The 20,307-nt window shown below is 43.4% G+C and overlaps 2 protein-coding genes across 2 annotated transcripts in view; one reads left to right on the top strand and one right to left on the bottom strand.

Moving 5' to 3' along the window:
• LOC126353999 (slit homolog 2 protein) overlaps positions 1–20,307 on the top strand; it is a 1,283,043-nt gene that overhangs the window by 25,972 nt on the left and 1,236,764 nt on the right. The window lies entirely within an intron of this gene.
• LOC126353998 (serine/threonine-protein kinase RIO3-like) lies at positions 15,580–17,653 on the bottom strand. Its single transcript, XM_050003303.1, is given in 2 exon segments — positions 15,580–16,113; positions 16,116–17,653. Coding segments are annotated over 2 exon segments (1,524 nt in total). The 5' UTR covers positions 17,500–17,653; the 3' UTR covers positions 15,580–15,973.

Below are 20,307 nucleotides of genomic sequence, written 5' to 3'. Positions count from 1 at the left end.
GAGAAAGGAAAGAGACGTGGCCACCAGGCCTCTGATTGAAACTGCTCCCACTTCATTCTCACGCTTCCCTTTGGGCACCAGGAAGGTTCCTCAAAAGTGGTTAAGGTTTTGAAAAAAAAAAAAGTAGGTAACACATCTGCCTAGTAGGCAGAGACTGGGATTCGAAACCCAGTGCAGTTACAAATTTTAATTCATTGCTTCAACCTACATCATTATCGTAGATAAAGGTGACACTCAAGGTGTATTAGGAACGGCAATTTTATATGACTATGTCATCGTTAGAGAAGGAATCGACCTCGAATTGGAGATGAAAAGCGAACGGATTCCGCCATGGCATCTTCAAAGCTACCATTTAAGAAAACAAAGAAAATTTTAAATTGGAGTTGCCGAACAGCAATTTCAACAGCCCTCGTCCCGAATGTGAAGCCATGGCCTTAAGAAGTGCCCCACCTGTTACGTAGAAAGAATGAAAGGAAGGAAGAAAGGAAGGAAGAAAGAAAGATAGAAAGTACTTTAGTGGAGCAGAGCACTGGCACACTCGAGAGCGGATTAAGGTGTAGTAACGAGGAATGGAGTGTGTCTCCTCCCAGCCAAAGACCCCGCCTGCGGCATCGCGTGGGCACACAGCAAACGACCGCTAGCCCCGCCGCCCACGGCGCGCGTCGCGTTCTCCCACTCTGCTAGCCTGCTCGCCGGTCTTCCCCAAATAGGCCGTTCCGCGGCAACGCCGGATATTATTTCCCAGGGAAATAAGTAGAGTGTTCCAGAGTAACAACGAGAGAAAGCGTCATTCTACTACCTGTAACAACTCCTCAGTTGTTACAGCGTAAACTTTTACAACAGCAGAACAATGACTCCGAACAAACACGTACACGATCAAAAATGTTCATATGTGTGTGAAATCTTATGGGACTTAATTGCTAAGGTCATCAGTCCCTAAGCTTACACACTACTTAACCTAAATTATCCTAAGGACAAACACACACACCCATGCCCGAGAGAGAACTCGAACCTCCACCGGGACCAGCCGCACAGTCTATGACTGCAGCGCCTTAAACCGCTCAGCTAATCCCGCGCGGCACACGTACACGATCGAGTCGCATTAATGTGAGCAGCGCCTAATTTCGGCGTCAACGTTCAATAACCACTCAAAGACGGTGGGTGGCAGAATTAGGTGCTGGACGTTATGTAAAGCACCTCAGGGAGACTCGGAAAACAGTGCAGTGTTGACATAATGCGGAAACAAATTGATTTATCTGCGTCCGAAAGAGTATAATCATTGGCTTTCAGGTCAGCGGTGGAAGAATTTCCGAAAAGTGTAATTTTGTAAACTGTTTATAAACCGCTGCCAAATTGCCCTATCCAAAACCGGCGCATAGGCAACTATGCTGAAGCGCCAAAGAAACTGGTATACGCATGCGTTTTCAAATGCAGAGGAGCTGACAGAATACGGCGCCACGGTCGGCAACGCCTGCATAAGACAACAAGTGTCTGGTGAAATTGTTACATCTACATCTACATGCAAATCACATTTAAGTGCTTGGCAGAGGGTTCATCGAACCACATTCACAATTCTCTGTTATTCCAATCTCGTATAGCGTGCGGAAAGAGTGCACACCTATATCTTTCTGTACGAGCTCTGATTTCCGTTATCTTATTTTTGTGATCGTTCCTCCCTATGTAGGTCGGTGTCAGTTTGAATCCTGCCTCGGGCATGGATGTGTGTGATGTCCTTAGGTTAATTAGGTTTAAGTAGTTCTAAGTTCTAGGGGACTGGTGACCTCAGATGTTAAGTCCCATAGCGCTCAGACCCATTTGAATCATTTTTTTTTTAGATCGGTGTCAACAAAATATTTTTGTATTCGGAGGAGAAAGTTGGTGATTGGAATTTCGTGAGAAGATTCCGTCGTAACGAAAAACGCCTTTCTTTTAATAATGTCCAGCCCATTTAATGATGTCCTGTATCATTTCTGTGACACTCCCATATTTCGCTATAATACAAAACGTGCTGTCTTTCTTTGAACTTTTTCGATGTTCTCCGTCAGTCCTATCAGGTAAGGATCGCACACCGCGCAGCAGTATTCTAAAAGAGGACGGATAATCTTATTGTGGGCAGTCTCCTTAGTAGGTCTGTTACATTTTCTGAGTGTCCTGCCAATAAAATGCAGTTGGTTAGCGTTCCCGACAACATTTTCTACGTGTTCCTTCCAATTTAAGTTGTTCGCAATTATAATACCTAGGTATATAGTTAAATTTACGGCCTTTAGATTTGACTGATTTATCGTGTAACTTAAATTTAACGAGTTCCTTTTAGCACTCATGTGGATGACCTTACACTTCTCGTTATTTAGGGTCATTTGCCACTTTTCGCACCATTCAGATATCTTTTTGCATTTTTTTTATCTTCTGATGATTTTATTAGTCGATAAACAACAGCGTCATCTGCAAACAACCGAAGACGGCTGCTCAGATCGTCTCCCAAATCGTTTATCGTGAGGAACAGCAAAGCGCCTATAACGCTACCTTTGAGAACGCTAGAAATCACTTCTGTTTTACTCGATTACTTTCCGTCAATTATGACGAACTGTGACCTCTCCAGTCACATAACTGAGACAATATTCTAGAAGCACGCAATTTCACTACTAGCCGCTCGTGTGGTACAGTGTCAAAAGCCTTCCCGAAATCCAGAAATACGGAAACGATCTGAAATCCCTTGTCAATAGGACACAACACTTCATGTGAATAAAGAGCTAGTTGTGTTTCACAGGAACGATGTTTTCTAAACTAATTTTCTGTGTGGCAAACATAAATTGTTGTACACTGTCCATATGCATTAATGTGAGCATCTGTCAAAAGCATGAGTGACCAATGCAGAGAGCAGTGAGATGTACAGTGGGAGAGTCAGTAGGGCTCTGGAAGGGATGTGGAGCCAAGGCGACTCCAGTGACGTGGCCATCTGCGTTTGGTTTCTCGATTGACGATCCATGGCGTGAACAGTCGACCTAGTGGTCTCGCAGGTGCTCTATTGCGTTTATATCCGGGGAGTTTGGCGGCAGGGAGAACGTGAAACCCATGCTGGTGCTCTTCCAACGACGCACGTTCACTGCCAGCAGTGTGAAATGTTGCATTGTGTTGCTGGTAGATGCCAAAGGGCCGAGCAAAACTGAAATGCATGTAGGGGTGGACATTACCTCCTAGGATAAATGCATACTTTTGTTGACGCGTGGTTCCTTCCAGAATGACGCGATCACACAGGAAGTGCCACGAAAACATTCCCCAGACCATAACGCTCCCTCCTCCGGCTTCAACCCTTCTGACAATTACTGGCGTGTGTTTGCTGAAATGGGGTATTTACTCTCAGAGATTTCACGCCGATGGAGAATAAAACGTGATTCATTGGAAATGGCCACCTATTAATATTAAGTGGACGTCCAGCTGAGGTGTTGACGTGCAAGTTCCAGCCTTAGTTTCCGATAACAGCAGTCAGCAGTGGTGCATGAACTGTTAGCAGCATCTTGGTGCATCTGGGCATCAGTTGCGCAATAGCAGCACAAGTTTCTGCCCCTATTCATCTTCGCAGTCGTCGTCCACCTCTGTCACCTGTTTTGAATATCGCCATTTCGCCATGGACAGTATACTTTAACTACAGCGGTACGGGAGTATTTTATAAACTTGTCATTTCCGGAAATGCTTCCACCCTTGACCGGAGAGCCAATGATAATGCCTCTGTCGAGGTCACATATATCGCTACGTTTCCGTATTACAACAACTGCACTGTTCCCTCCCTCACCCCCTTCCACAAATGCCACCCCTCCTGCCCTTGACACGCTGCTTTATATACAATCTGACATCGAACATAGGCGGTGGTCACAGTAATGTGACTGGACCTTGTGCAGTGTTATTGTTCTTGTTGTGGTGGTTTGATGCAGCTCTCCATGCTACTCTTTCCTGTGCAAGCTTCTTCATCTCCCAGAACATACTGCAACCTACATCCTTCTGTATATGTTTGTTCATCTCTTGGTCTACCTATACGGTTTTTACCATCCACGCTGCCTTCCAATACTTAATTGGTGATCCCTTGATGCCTCAGAATATGCCCTACAAGCGATCCCTTCTTCTAGTCAAGTTGTGCCACGAATTTCTCTTCTCCCCAATTCTATTCAATACCTCCCCATTAATTATGAGATCTACCCATCTAATTTTCAGCATTCTTCTGTAGCACCACATTTCGAAAGCTACTATTCTCTTCTTGTATAAACTATTTATCGTCCATGTTTCACCTCCATACATGGATACACTCCATACAAATACTTTCAGAAACGATTTTCTGACACTTAAATCTATACTCGATGTTAACAAAATTCTCTTCTTCAGAAACACTTTCCTTGCCATTGCCAGGCTACATTTTATATCCTCTCTACTTCGACCATCATCAGTTATTTTGCTCCCTAGATAACAAAACTCATTTACTACTTTAAGCGTCTCACTTCCTAATCTAATTCCCTCGGCATCAACCGATATAATTGAAGTACATTTCATTATCCTCGTTTCACTTTCGTTGATGTTCACCTTGCATGCTCCTTTCAAGACACTGCCCATTCCGTTCAGTGTACATCCACCTTTCGCAGCAATGCAGGCTGCTATTCTTCCATGGAGACGATCGTAGAGATGCTGGATGTAGTCCTGTGGAACGGCTTGCCATGCCATTTCCACCTGGCGCCTCAGTTGGACCAGTGTTCGTGCTGGACGTGCAGACCGCGTGAGACGACGCTTCATCCAGTCCCAAACATGCTCAATGGGGGACAGATCCGGAGATCTTGCTGGCCAGGATAGTTGCCTTACACCTTCTAGAGCACGTTGGGTGGCACGGGATACATGCGGACGTGCATTGTCCTGTTTTAACAGCAAGTTCCCTAGCCGGTCTGGGAACGGTAGAACGATGGGTTAGATGACGGTTTGGATGTACCGTGCACTATTGAGTGTCCCCTCGACGATCGCCAGAGGTGTACGGCCAGTGTAGGAGATCGCTCCCCACACCATGATGCCGGGTGTTGGCCCTGTGTGCCTCGGTCGTATGCAGTCCTGATTGTGGCGCTCACCTGCACGGCGCCAAACACGCATACGACCATCATTGGCACCAAGCAGAAGCGACTCTCATCGCTGAAGACGACACGTCTCCATTCGTCCCTCCATTCACGCCTGTCGCGACACCACTGGAGGCGGGCTGCACGATGTTGGGGCGTGAGCGGAAGACGGCCTAACGGTGTGCGGGACCGTAGTCCAGCTTCATGGAGACGGTTGCGAATGGTCCTCGCCGATACCCCAGGAGCAACAGTGTCCCTAATTTGCTGGGAAGTGGCGGTGCAGTCCCCTACGGCACTGCGTAGGATCCTACGGTCTTGGCGTGCATCCGTGCGTCGCTGCGGTCCGGTCCCAGGTCGACGGGCACGTGCACCTTCCGCCGACCACTGGCGACAACATCGATGTACTGTGGAGACCTCACGCCCCACGTGTTGAGCAATTCGGCGGTACGTCCACTCGGCCTCCCGCATGCCCACTATACGCCCTCGCTCAAAGTCCGTCAACTGCACATACGGTTCACGTCCACGCTGTCGCGGCATGCTACCAGTCTTAAAGACTGCGATGGAGCTCCGTATGCCACGGCAAACTGGCTGACACTGACGGCGGCGGTGCACAAATGCTGCGCAGCTAGCGCCATTCGACGGCCAACACCGCGGTTCCTGGTGTGTCCGCTGTGCCGTGCGTGTGATCATTTCTTGTACAGCCCTCTCGCAGTGTCCGGAGCAAGTATGGTGGGTCTGACACACCGGTGTCAATGTGTTCTTTTTTTCATTTCCAGGAGTGTATTTTTGACACAAGGGTCTATGCCGACAATTGTAGAAACGGCGATGGTACATTAGTCATCACTAATGTAAAATAGTAAGTAGGAGTCGTCGTTATCATACTTCTGTAATGCAAGAGTTATCTAATTTGTCTTAAAGTTTAGTCTTGGCTTATAAGTTTCACATACATTTCTAATGTAAGCTATGATTTTCATTGCCCTTAGGTTACCCTCTGAAGAAGACAAATGAATATTTGTCGAAACCAAGGTAAAGAATTTCTTTATACATTGCAACTGGTCGACTGTTTATAATTTTATTACGTGAAACCGTTGCTGTTGTGGAGCTATGTTTAAAATATTGAAATATAGACGTGCCCAAATGGGTGATTATTCTTGATACATCATGTAATGTAATTTCATTTATTCGGTTTGTTACCGCAGTTACCTTTCTCTGGTTAAATACCTTAAAAAGGAAAATAAACTGTAATATGCAAGCACGAAAATGTACAACACAAAATGCAGGGTGTCTGCCAAGAGTCGTCAGGTGAATTTTTTCTTGTAATTCGGCAGGTATTGGCAGTTTCATTTTTGTAACGTGTAGCTGGCATCAGACCGAACTAATCCAGCTCATCACGCCTTTCACGCGACGCCCGGCGTCGACGGAATGCGTCGATTTGTTTCCCATTTTAAGCTAAACTATTTTTTATAACTGAATTTTACGTACCTATGCGATAGAGTGGTAGCAGCTTCGTCTAATGCGATATTCGTTTGACAGGTATATATTTACAGGGAGAGTAAAATACAAAGACCAACCAGTACTCCAACCGCGACTGAGCAGCGCGACTCTGCAAGGCAGTAGCAGTCAGCACGGGCCACGACGATGTTGACTTTGCTGGTTTACTCGTTACAGCCCGTGTTTTAATGTTCCTCTTGATACGTATCGGTAAAGCTAGAATCACTGTACGCTAATTTTGTACCATTCTGTCGAGTAGACAAGTGTAATCCCACTTTAAAATGATTTTCTTTGTAACTGGAAACAGAGCGATGCTCTCTATCGAATCTGAGAGCACATCAGTGAAGTGATGAGGACCATTTGTTTAGGCTGATTCCAGCTAGTCATTGCGACTCTTAGGAAAGAGCCCCTGTATAGCGTAATTCAACAAACTGCAGTTACAAAAGTTCTGAACCGTCATCTCTTTCGCTGCAGAAACAGCTCGGCATAGCGCCGTTGTGGCACCCTTCGAATCACTACAGTGAACACATATATGTGGTGCATGATGGCCATCTTACCATCTCAAAAACCTAACCGCACTGCTATGTGTTACTGTTAAGGTACTAAAACTGTCGGAAAAAAACAAACCCGGGCAGGCTGGTGTGGCCGAGCGGTTCCAGGCGCTTCAGTCTGGAACCGCGCGACCGTTACGGTCGCAGGTTCAAACCCTGCCGCGGGCATGGATGTGTGTGATGTCCTTAGGTTAGTTAGGTTTAAGTAGTTCTAAGTTCTAGGGGAGTGATGACCTCAGATGTTAAGTCCCATAGCGCTCAGAGCCATTTGAACCATTTTGAACAAAACAAACCCGAGACAAAACCGAGCAATACTGAATGCGAATCTGAGATCGAGCACTAAAGTGGGCGTTACTGTAATCAAAAACAGCTCGTGATCCTATGGTTAGTATTGCTGACTCCCGTTCTCAGGGTCCAGGGTTCGATTCCCAGCCGGCTTGGGGGACTGTGTGTGTATGTTGTCGTCATCATAAGTTCATCATAAATGCATGATTAAAAATCTAGCTCCACAGAAGTGAACTCCATTCTAAAAGTGCCATATATACATTTCTCTATTGTCAACAAGTACCTTGACTGAATGAAACAAAAGTCTTATAAATAAGATACACAGCGTAATGAAATGCTATTACGAAACACAGAAGACCACGGGTTCCTGATGCACCGCCAAAATTTCGTCGATTTAGTTCGAGTTCACCCTCTGAGCTTGCCACATTCAGAGCATTTCCACCACATCCTCGAAGTTCGGGCATTAGAAATGGGTCTGAATAGAATCACTATCCGACAAAAATATCCGTACACCCTATGTAATGCGAAAGTGACTACTGTATTTCACGAGATGTGGACCCGTCAGTGTAAAAGGAGGCGGGGAATGTTATCTTGTCAGTAGAGAAGCAGTAACAACAGAATGGATCTGTTAGGAGAGCTCAGTGACTTCGAACGTGGACTGGTCGCTAGTAAGATATCCATTAGGGACGTTTCAAGCTATCTTAAGCTGCCGAAGTCGATTGTTGTCGCTGTGACTCTAAAACGGGAACAGGAAGGAATAACCGCAACAGAACGATGACCAGAAAGAAATCACGTACAGACAGATAGGAACCGTCGAGCATTATGGAGGGTGTTTGTAAAAAATGAGCTGAAGGAATCAGTCGTGAGTTCGATTTTGCTCCCATCAGTCCAGACAGCACAATGACTGTGCGTAGGGAGTTAAAAATAATGGGGCACATTGGTGGAACAGTTCCGTATAAGTAACGTATTTCTGTAGTCAATGCAGGTGGTGTAAAGAGCGATATCATTCGACAGTGATTGACTGAACACGAGTGATTTGGGGTCATGAGCCATGAAATAGCCTGTGGTAATGCGATGGAAGTTTTCTTCGTCGAATGGCTGGAGGAAGTTACCTATCATCATGTGTAGAGCCAAAAGTGAAGTAGAGGGAAAGTGGTGTTTCGGTTTTAGGGTGTTTTTGTGCTTGTGGTGTCTCGCCTTATTGTGCTTAAGAAGAGGCTAAATGTGGAAAGTCGAACACGTTAAATAGCAGCGTTGTGTACTGCGGCCAGTTGAAGAAAAATTCGGAGAAGATGATTTTATCAGCAAGAGGTTACACGGTGTCATAAAGCAATGGTTGTACACAAAAACTTCCCTGAAATGGAGTTACCTGTCCAGCGTCCCGATTTGAACCCACTGACATACATTTAGGATGAGTTAGAACGTCGATTTCGCCTGAGAGCCCAGCTACCAGCGTAACGCCCGCCTCAGGTTTCGGCTCGTGAGGAAGAATCGGCTGCAACTCCTCCACAGAGATTCAGACACCTCTGGAAAGTGTCCCCGTAAGAGTTCAAGTTGCCATAAAGGCTAAGTGTGGATACGCTCCAGGAAAAGTAGAGTTATTTTATTAGATCATTAACGTAACGTAATTCCATGTGAAAGCGGAGATAAGATGTGGGTTACTAGTTTAGGCAAGCAGGAGTTCAGTATATATCACCCTGTGTTATTACAATAGGAATGATAAATGACTACTGCAGGAAATACTTGGACTGTCCTTTGTCTGAATGCTGGCTCTGGGTGCAACGTAGTGAAGAAGGGCGTGGCTAGACTACTATACCGGCAACGAAGCCTCGACAGCGTGATATAAGCGCGTGCGTATTGCGGCCGCAGGGACTTCATCGCAGCCTTCTGGACGGTTACCGCTGGCGAGATAATGAAAGCGGGCTAAGTCTGCCGACACACAGACAGAAGTTAGGGTGCGCAGAGGAGACAAGAGGGCATACAGTTCTCCTTAAGAGGTGACGCGTATAGCAGCGACTCTGCCACTATTTCCTTTGTGTATTGCTGAAGCGATGAGCTCTGCACAGCACGGTGTTACTCAAACATGTATGGACATTTGTGCAAATGTCTGAACAGTGAGCTGCATTGCTGCGGTAATGAACGAGATACATATGCACAGAGGAGAGAGGTTGTATGAACACCTCTATACGTTCCCTGCACTACATACTCGTAAGGCACATAATGAGTTACAGCTCAACTTTTTAACCTGTCAATTGCCGCAAAGTTATTTGAGTTTTGACACGGTCATTGCTCGGTATTGGCCTTAGGTTTTATGGTTTAGTCTGTTCTTCCTCCCCCCCCCCTCCTCCTCCACCTCCTTCTACATCTACATCTACATCCACACTCCGCAAGCCACCTGACGGTGTGTGGCGGAGGGTACCCTGAGTACCTCTATCGGTTCTCCCTTCTATTCCAGCCTCGTATTGTACGTGGAAAGAAGGATTGTCGGTATGCTTCTGTGTGGGCTCTAATCTCTCTGATTTTGTCCTCATGGTCTCTTCGCGAGATATACGTAGGAGGGAGCAATATACTGCTTGACTCTTCGGTGAAGGTATGTTCTCGGAGCTTTAACAAGAGCCCGAACCGAGCGACTGAGCGTCTCTCCTGCAGAGTCTTCCACTGGAGTTTATCTATCATCTCCGTAACACTTTCGCGATTACTAAATGATCCTGTAACGAAGCGCGCTGCTCTCCGTTGGATCTTCTCTATCTCTTCTATCAACCCTATCCGGTGCGGATCCCACACTGCTGAGCAGTATTCAAGCAGTGGGCGAACAAGCGTACTGTAACCTACTTCCTTTGTTGTTGGATTGCATTTCCTTAGGATTCTTCCAATGAATCTCAGTCTGGCATCTGCTTTACCGACGATCAACTTTATATGATCATTCCATTTTAAATCACTCCTAACGCGTACTCCCAGATAATTTATGGAATTAACTGCTCCCAGTTGCTGACCTGCTATTTTGTAGCTAAATGATAAGGGACCTATCTTTCTATGTATTCGCATTACATTACACTTGTCTACATTGAGATTCAATTGCCATTCCGTGCACCATGGGTCAATCCACTGCAGATCCTCCTGCATTTCAGTACAATTTTCCATTGTTGCAACCTCTCGATACACCACAGCATCATCTCCAAAAAGCCTCAGTGAACTTCCGATGTCATCCACCAGGTCATTTATGTGTATTGTGAATAGCAACGGTCCTATGACACTCCCCTGCGGCACACCTGAAATCAGTCTTACTTCGGAAGACTTCTCTCCATTGAGAATAACATGCTGCGTTCTGTTATCTAGGAACTCCTCAATCCAATCACACAATTGATCTGATAGTCCGTATGCTCTTACTTTGTTCATTAAACGACTGTGGGGAACTGTGTCAAACGCTTTGCGAAAGTCAAAAAACACGGCATCTACCTGTGAACCCGTGTCTAAGGCCCTCTGAGTCTCGTGGACGAATAGCGCGAGCTGGGTTTCACACGAGCGTCTTTTTCGAAACCCATGCTGATTCCTACAGAGTAGATTTCTAGTCTCCAGAAAAGACATTATATTCGAACATAATACGTGTTCCAAAATTCTACAACTGATCGACGTTACAGATATAGGTCTACAGTTCTGCACATCTGTTCGACGTCCCTTCTTGAAAACGGGGATGACCTGTGCCCTTTACCAATCCTTTGGAACGCTTCGCTCTTCTAGAGACCTACGGTACACCGCTGCAAGAAGGGGGGCAAGTTCCTTCGCGTACTCTGTGTAAAATCGAACTGGTATCCCATCAGGACCAGCGGCCTTTCCTCTTTTGAGCGATTTTAATTGTTTCTCTATCCCTCTGTCGTCTATTTCGATATCTACCATTTTGTCAACTGTGCGACACTCTAGAGAAGGAAGCACAGTGCAGTCTTCCTCTGTGAAACAGCTTTGGAAGAAGACATTTAGTATTTCGGCCATAAGTATGTCATCCTCTGTTTCAGTACCATTTTGGTCACAGGGTGTCTGGACATTTTGTTTTGATCCACCTACCGCTTTGACATAGGACCAAAATTTCTTACCATTTTCTGCCAAGTCAGTACATAGAACTTTACTTTCGAATTCATTGAAAGCCTCTCGCATAGCCCTCCTCACACTACATTTCGCTTCGCGTAATTTTTGTTTGTGTGCAAGGCTTTGGCTATGTTTATGTTTGCTGTGAAGTTCCCTTTGCTTCCGCAGCAGTTTTCTAACTCGGTTGTTGTACCATAGTGACTCTTTCCCATCTCTTACGATCTTGCTTGGCACATACTCAACTAACGCATATTGTACGATGGTTTTGAACTTTGTCCACTGATCCTCAACACTATCTGTACTTGAGACAAAGCTTTTGTGTTTAGCCATCAAGTACTCTGAAATCTGCTTTTTGTCACTTTTGCTAAACAGAAAAATCTTCCTACCTTTTTTAATATTTCTATTTACGGCTGAAATCATCGATGCAGTAACCGCTTTATGATCGCTGATTCCCTGTTCTGCATTAACTGATTCAAATAGTTCGGGTCTGTTTGTCACCAGAAGGTCTAGTATGTTATCGCCATGAGTCGGTTCTCTGTTTAACTGCTCAAGGTAGTTTTCAGATAAAGCACTTAAAAATAGTTCACTGGATTCTTTGTCCCTGCCACCCGTTATGAATGTTTGAGTCTCCCAGTCTATATCCGGCAAATTAAAATCTCCACCCAGAAATATAACATGGTGGGGAAATCTACTCGAAATATTTTCCAAATTATTCTTCAGGTGCTGAGCCACAACAGCTGCTGAGCTCGGGGGCCTATAGAGACATCCAATTACCATGTCTGAGCCTGCTTTAACCGTGACCTTCACCCAAATCATTTCACAATTCGAATCTCCGTCAATTTCCTTCGATACTGTTGCACTTCTTATCGCCATAAGCACGCCTCCCCCTTCACTGTCCAGCCTGTCTCTGCGGTATACATTCCAATCTGAGTTTACTCCATTTGCAATCTTATGGGCAGGATTATCGTCAAAAAAGTGTCTTAGGAGTAAATTTAATTGGTTATGTACATCTATATATACATCCATACTCCGCAAGCCACCTGACGGTATGTGCGGGAGGGTACGATGAGTATACAGGGAGATTATAATTAGACTGAAACTTTCAAACCGCAGTATAATTTGCAACGGAATATTATCGGAGAACGGGGAAAACGTATCGCGGAAGAAAAATAAATAGATACAAAATGCAGCAATACATGGTTCTGTAAGCATAATTATTTAATAATGGTCGACTACAAATGACAAATAAATCATACAGCAATGCCCAAGGTGAACGTTTGACGTTGATAATACTGTACTACTCAGTGTGCATGGGTGTACAGGTGTGATACCATTAGTTAAGTAAGCCCATCCACCACGGCAAGGTCATTTCACATCGGAAGGGAAAAATCAGTTTTTAATTGTCCTGAGGCCAAAAACCGCATAAAAAGCATCACTCATATCGGTTTTTAATTGCCCTGAGGCCAAAAACCGCATGAAAAGCACCAATAAAAAGTCAACTCTCGGTATTAATGTCCATGCGACTGGCGCAAAACATGTTCAGTATGCTGTCCACTGGTTTCTGCAACAAGCTGAAATCGTGAAGCAGCATGTTACACAACTGACTGAAGTGTTTCCGGGCCATGTTCAGAACGTGTTGCGCAATGCGTGCCTTCAATGCAGCTAAGTTTGCAATCGGAACACTGAATACAACATCTTTCAGATGTGTGGAGGGGCGCCATCTTGCATAAAAACGATCCCATCTACACCTTAACGCTGTTGGAGAGCTGGAATGACGTGGTTACGCAAAAGATACTCATAGCGCCGTCCAGTGACGGTACAGGTAATAGGACCGGAAGCACCTGTCTCTCCTAAAAAATATGGCCGTATGATAAATGATGCAGTAAACCCGCACCACACAGTGACATTTTCCAGGACGAAGTGGTACTCGTTGATCTGTGTGTGGATTTCCCGTTGCCCATATTCGACAATTCTGTGTATTAACATATCCTGTCAGATGGAAGTGCGTTTAGTCGGTCCACAAAATCTTCCACGGCTAATCGTTGTCCACTCCCATGCGAGTAAGAAATTCTAAAGCAAAGGTCTCTCTTGCTGGGAGATCAAGAGGGAGCAACTCGTGCAGATGGGCAATTTTTAACGGATAGCAAGGAAGGATGTTTCGTAAGATTTTACGCCCAATGCTCACGGCTATGTCCAATGTTCGGGCAATTCTCCGTGCACTACACGTTTGCACACATCTGCATTGCTGTGGCCACTGCTTCCACTGACGTCGAATCCATTCGTTCCCTTCCTCTACCAGGTTGCACATCAAAAGAACCCCTCTTTTCGAGTTCTCAAATTATTTCCTCCAGACTCACGGCAGTCATCGGACCAACGCCATTTTTCAAACCTTTCAGCGTCCGGAACATCTGCAGAGCGAGAAAAAAAATGGTTCAAATGGCTCGAACCCGGGAACCCGGGAGTGGGAAGCTAGAACGCTACCGCACGATCACGAGATGCGGGCTCTGCAGAGCGACGTGTGCACTGTCATCATGCTTGTATACAGCTTTACAAGCAGAGCGCGACCCTGCATTGAGACAGTCATGGTGGACGTCGCAGACGCGAAAGGAGGAAAAAACGTGTACCGGGCGAGTTTATAACAACTTCACTGGGTTGTGCGCATGACAGGTGTTTTCATTTACTTGGTCTGACAAACAGAGCGCCGTCTACTGATCACTTTTCACACCATTTTTTTCTTCTATCATAGGTTTTCCACCTTCCCCGATAATATTCCGTTGCAATTTGACGTCATTCTGCCCAGTGGTGTTATTTCTACATCATTTTGAAACTTTAATTTTAATTATAATCACCCTGTATATCAGGTGTAAGTACGGATATTGTGGTAGTTGGTAACTTGGTATGTATGCAATTCTGTGTGTTAGTTGTTTTTTATCTGCATATTTAATTTTTCCTGTAAACATATCACATAATTTACTAACTGATGTTTCCTGCACACTCATAACTGTGCCACGCGAGTCGTTAAAGAGTGTCTGTCTCGCGTACATGTCTCCACACAAAAATCCCTGACCTGCTGCATAGGGAAAAATAAACATTAAGGCCCTGCTTGTCCCACGCATAGCTGGAGGTACTAACCAAACTAAAGGCATACTACTCGCAATAGCTATAATTATAGTCTGCAAATTAAGGAAATACTGTTGTAATGTTTTTCATACACTGTCCTCTCTCACCAATAAAAATATTTGCGCTCATAGTTGTTACCTCAACTTTGTGATGTTTTCGCACTTGGCAGGCGCCATTAGAGTTAGTTAGTTAGTTAATTATATGTTCCATAGATCATTTGAACGATTATTTTATCGAAATGATGTGTAAAGTACTGTGCACTTCAGACAACGAGAAAAGTAATATCGAGAATGAGATTTTCACTCTGCAGCGGAGTGTGCGCTGATATGAAACTTCCTGGCAGATTAAAACTGTGTGCCGGACCGAGACTCGAACTCGGGACCTTTGCCATTCGCGGGCAAGTGATCTACCAACTCTTTTTTTAAATGTATCGTGTAACACCTTAAGCTGTTGTTAAATGAACAGTATTCAACAAATAACACTTTCCAGCAGAGCTTGGGTTAACGTTATGAGTTACACGGAATAATTTTGACTATGGGTTACAGTGTTACACAACATTTCAGAAGGCTTAACACAACCAATATAAAATATTTTAAACCATTTGTGAACACATGCAGAATTCCTAACATCCAGTCCCAGCAGCTTTTCCAGGAATAGGGATGTATAGCACGTCGTTCGAAGAAAAGTACAAATACAAAGGGAGAAGAGCTAAGAACAAATTGCTGCAGAACCTGTAGCAAGCGCGTTAGCATTAAATTCAAGCAACATCTAACGCCAATCAAGAAATATGTTTGCATATAACCATGCAACTTCCATAGCTTTTTTATTTAAAAAAAATCTCTTAAATGTTATATTAGTACATAATGTCAAAATGTTTGTTCAAGTGAAGGTCAGCTAGAATATCAGTTTCAATTTTTGTTGCTATGACACTCGTAGCAGGACAAAAGTTAGAAACAGAAGACCAGACAAAAAAGAAATAATACTTTTTATTTATTTTACAAGTTCTTACACATTTGTACACACAACATCCATTTCCAAGTCTTTTGTGAGATAGAACATTTAAGGAACTTTAAATGATCAAGCAAATGCGTTTCGCATAAAGAATTGAGTAGGATGTAACTAACAGAAAAATTAAAAGTTCCCTGATATTCTTAACAGAAATATAAATGTAGGAAAAAATAGAAATGGTCATAATTAGTGCATGTTCTTCCATGAGTCTTTCCAAAAACTGATAAGTTACAAAATGCATAATGTGGAATTCTGCTTTTTAGATACCGTTTTGACCAATGGCATATATTCCCACAGACATCTTAAAAAACAGCTCCATAAATATTGCACTTCTGCCCAGTTACCTCACATTTCCTATGGCTTTGATTTTTCCCAACAATAATCAAATGAATACACTTTCTCCGCCTGATCAAAAGTTAATAACTCCTCATTTCTCTCAAAATCTTGGGCTTTATCCATTGACATTGGTCCATCTTCTGAGACAGCTGTTCCACAACTTCCTTGAATATTTCTTCCGGGGAAGCGACATCAGACAGTCCCTTCTTAGTAAAAAAAATTGATATATTGGTACAGTCCCTGAAGAGAAATTCTAATGCCCGAGGATGATTTCTTTCCACGGCCTGGCTGACGTCAATAAACCAACACTTCCCTTGACGCCACAGGATATTGTACTCTGAAAGATCAGCATGTACAAGATGAGCATCATTATACAACTTTTTCATAGTCGATATACAATCCTCGTATGCAAGACTCAACTCGGCACACTTTAAATTTGCTTCTTTCAATTTCAGTGCTGGCATATGATTTTCTCCGATGAACGACATCACTAAAATGTGCTTCTTGAAAATTACAACTTCTGGACACAAAATACCTGCCTTCTGCATGCGAATTAAGTTGTGCATTTCTTTCTCTGCCCACAAGTGGATAATTTTCCGGGGATTCTGTTTTGAAAAGCGATCTTTGAAACGGAAGTCATCCTGTATGTACTTGTCACGAGTTTTGAACTCACTCAAAGTGGTTTTAAATACTTTAACGGCACACTCCTTCGGAGCCACACACTCAGTGTTTGATCCTCCATCGGCATGCAAAACCACAGCTTCCTTCCCCGTGCTCAAAGTCCCATTCACTCTCTCCAAAATTTCCTGATTCACTAACTTGTACAAAAGTAAACGTGTTTTCGGGTCCACACCCAACTCTGCCGTTGCCTGGTCACACTTATCGGTGAGTCTATTCCTTCTTGCCTGTTCATTACGTGAGTAGACTTTTAAACTGTTAAATACCTTGTTTGAAAGTTGCATATCAAACCCTCCGCCGTCACCAGTGTGAAATTCTGGTGGGAAGTCCTTTACTCGGGACGCATTTCTGCGACTTGACATTTCTATGTCGTGCTTTGTAACCATTTCCGTGCCTTGTTTCTTATAGCCGCACTTAGGCATTTCTTTAAAGGCTTTGTCTGATTTCACAAAACTGTCCCATACCCTGTGTTTATCATCGATGTCATAATCATCCGAGTCACTATCTTGGGCAAGATTATCTGGTATTATTCTATAATTTGAAAAGGACACTGACACTTTTGACGTACCATTGAACTTATTTTCCGTTCTTCTTAACATTTTGTCATATTCTTCATGGAACTGTACTTGTAACATTTGCGCAATCACGCGATCACTATCACAATCAGGAGAATTTGCGATCAGTTCTGGCGTTGCAGATGTAGGTTGTGATGATGTATCGTTATAGATGGTTTCCTCTTCTTTCAGTTGTAAATCCCTCGCTAATTGTTCAGACATAATATCCGCAAAAGAAACCGTTTCAGCTGGTTGACTCAACTTGCCCCACGGGGATGTTGCACAACTTACTTTCGATTGCGCTGTCTCCATTGCTGCTGCGTTTTTAGCACTGTGCACGTAACCAAAACAATTTTTCGAATATTCTCGCCTGAATTAAGAACTCTCAAAAACTAAACAAATGATTATTGTTATTTATTTCACAACCTGTCCCACACAGCCCTCCTGACCCCACAGAGGGTCAGTTCCCAACTACCAACAGAGCTACCCAAGCACGACTCACGCCCCGTCCTCACAGCTGTACTTCTGCCAGTATCTCGTCTCCTACCTTCCAAACTTTACAGAAGCTCCCCTACGAACCCTGCAGAACTAGCACTCCTGAAAGAAAGGATATTGCGGACACATGGCTTTGCCACAGCCTGGGGGATGTTTCCAGAATGGGATTTTCACTCTGCAGTGGAGTGTGCGCTGATATGAAACTTCCTGGCAGATTAAAACTGTGTGCCGGACCGAGACTCGAACTCGGGACCTTTGCCTGTCGCGGGCAAGTGCTCTACCAAGCATTGGACAAATGCAACGAACCTACAAAGGAGACAGGTTTTTCAAAATAAGTCGTAGAAAATTGTTGACGTGTGTGGCACTCGTACCATATAGGACTAACAATGGATATTGAAAGCACACAAAGAAGGGCAGCAAGTATGGTCACAGGTGTGTTTGATTCATTGGAAAGTGTCGCGTACAACGTGAAAGTCTTGAGCAGACAGGCTTGAAGACTACCCTGTGCATGAAGAAGGATACACTGTGACGACACATATATTGCTCCCGGAGGGACTGTGGAGATTAAATTAGACAAGTTACAGCAAGCACAGCGGCATTTTAGCAGTCACTCTTCCAGCGCTCCATTCGCGAGTGCAGTGGGAAGAAGCTCCACAACACTGATGTTCGTTGTACTCACACAAAACTTCAACTGAACACAGGTGGCTGAATGACCGGTGTCCATTTTCCTTGCACGTCGATTTGTCCACTGTCAATTGCAGCAAGTGGGCATGTTACATTAACCTGAGGACCTGAGATATATGCTAGCACAGAAGAGTGGAAGACGAGTTGGTGCTACATTTTCAGTAATGTGATGATTACTTGAATGGTTCAGTGTGAAACGGTTTTGAACACGTCTTCATGGGAAGAACTGGATTACCGAATGAAAAATTTTGATTATTAATTAAAAGGACATACTACTGTTGGCAGTTTTTTTCGTTTTGGTGCTGAACAAGACGTTAATTAGATTGGTCAATACTAGTGAACCACCCTGTAGTGAAGACCGCGGCACGTTTAGGTAGAACACATTTCTCGGGAACGGGGTAGAGCGTTGCCGACAATGGAAGATTAGTACTGCCATCTTCTGACGACTCTTACAAACTTCACGGCAACAGCTGCGTGAATGTTTTAGCGCAAAGAATATTTTCGTATTTTTGTGCAACGCGAGTAAATTTTGTTACTCAATATCGAAGCTGCTAGGGAGTCTACCTTTTAGAACTGATAATAGATTAAAAAATCTGCGTTTGCAGGTGACATTCATACTTTTCCAGGCACATTTGTATAATTTTAAAGCCAGAAATTTACTACTGCACTTCGAAACTAAGTGAGATATGGTGACGGGGCACCTTTATGTACAATATTTCAGACTATAAAAATTATTTTAGAGTCGTAAATGCAATGTTAAGTTAAATGCACATATTTCAACCTATGCTTTAATAACCATGTTATCAGACTAAACAGTTTTAAATACATTAAATCTAATAAAAAAATTTACAAAGTACCGGAAGAAACCCACTTAAATGAGCAACAGTCTCCCCTGTTTATTTTATAGTTCCCTTCGTTATCTGTGGAAAAAACACGTGGAGAGGATTAAAAAAATATGATATGGCTTCAGAGACACTTTCTAGGTCGAATGCTGCGTCGTAGTCAGCAGATATTGTATCTTCGAAACTATAAAAAAAGAAATAAAAGAACATTTTAGAAAAGACAGAGTTTACCACCTGGCATGCTGAAATCCCCATCGAGAATAAATAAATAATTTTAAGAGCAGGCAGAAAATGTTGTACCCCTAAATCGCGATCGTGGAGAATAAATAAATTTAAGAGCAGTCGGAAAATGTTGCCATTTCCAAAATATTGCTGGACTCTGGAAGGAGCATACAGAAAATAATATTCAAAAGTATTACCCCGCTCTTCTCTGTAAGCAAGAAAGCTTCTTCCAGATTCTAGTAATTCCCATAGTGAGGCCGAAATTTGTTTAGTAGATGAATTACAACTATTACAGAGATCTTTTTTGACAATTTTCACAGATAGTCTGTACGATTTTGATACCCTACGCACCATTATTCATTGTGTCTCGGCAGTGAAACGTTTTACTCTGAATTATTAATGAAAGTACGAATAATATTTTTTGATTGCAGAATATTCAGAATGAGTTGATGAAGTGCTTTTATTCATTTATATATATCGTGAGTATTAGCGGCTGGGAAATTCATTCTGTGATACAAATGACATCCAGGAACTCATTAGCAGTTAAATTATATCAGTTGCCTGATTACTTCTGACAGAACACATAATTTATTCACAATACCAACAGCCAAACGAATGTTTTTATTTCCTTTTTTATTATTATTAGATGCGCAACCACAGCTATTGCTATTTAAATATCTTGCTGGTTGATACATTTGCAATCCCACTTATATATCCTGTCTGGTAAACTTCCTGTTATTCATTTCGACTCCGTCGTGAGTTTCCTTATTTTCTAAGTTATTAATATCAGAAACTTCGTATTTGCTGATATTATTATACACGTATAGCCCTATGCTAACCTATGACCAGAGAAAGTGAGACTGTGCGGACAATAAAA

This window comes from Schistocerca gregaria, chromosome 3, assembly GCF_023897955.1.
Source record: "Schistocerca gregaria isolate iqSchGreg1 chromosome 3, iqSchGreg1.2, whole genome shotgun sequence".
Taxonomy (NCBI): domain Eukaryota; kingdom Metazoa; phylum Arthropoda; class Insecta; order Orthoptera; family Acrididae; genus Schistocerca; species Schistocerca gregaria.
Note: the sequence above shows the minus strand (reverse complement) of the source record. Positions and strands in the feature narration are given on the sequence as shown.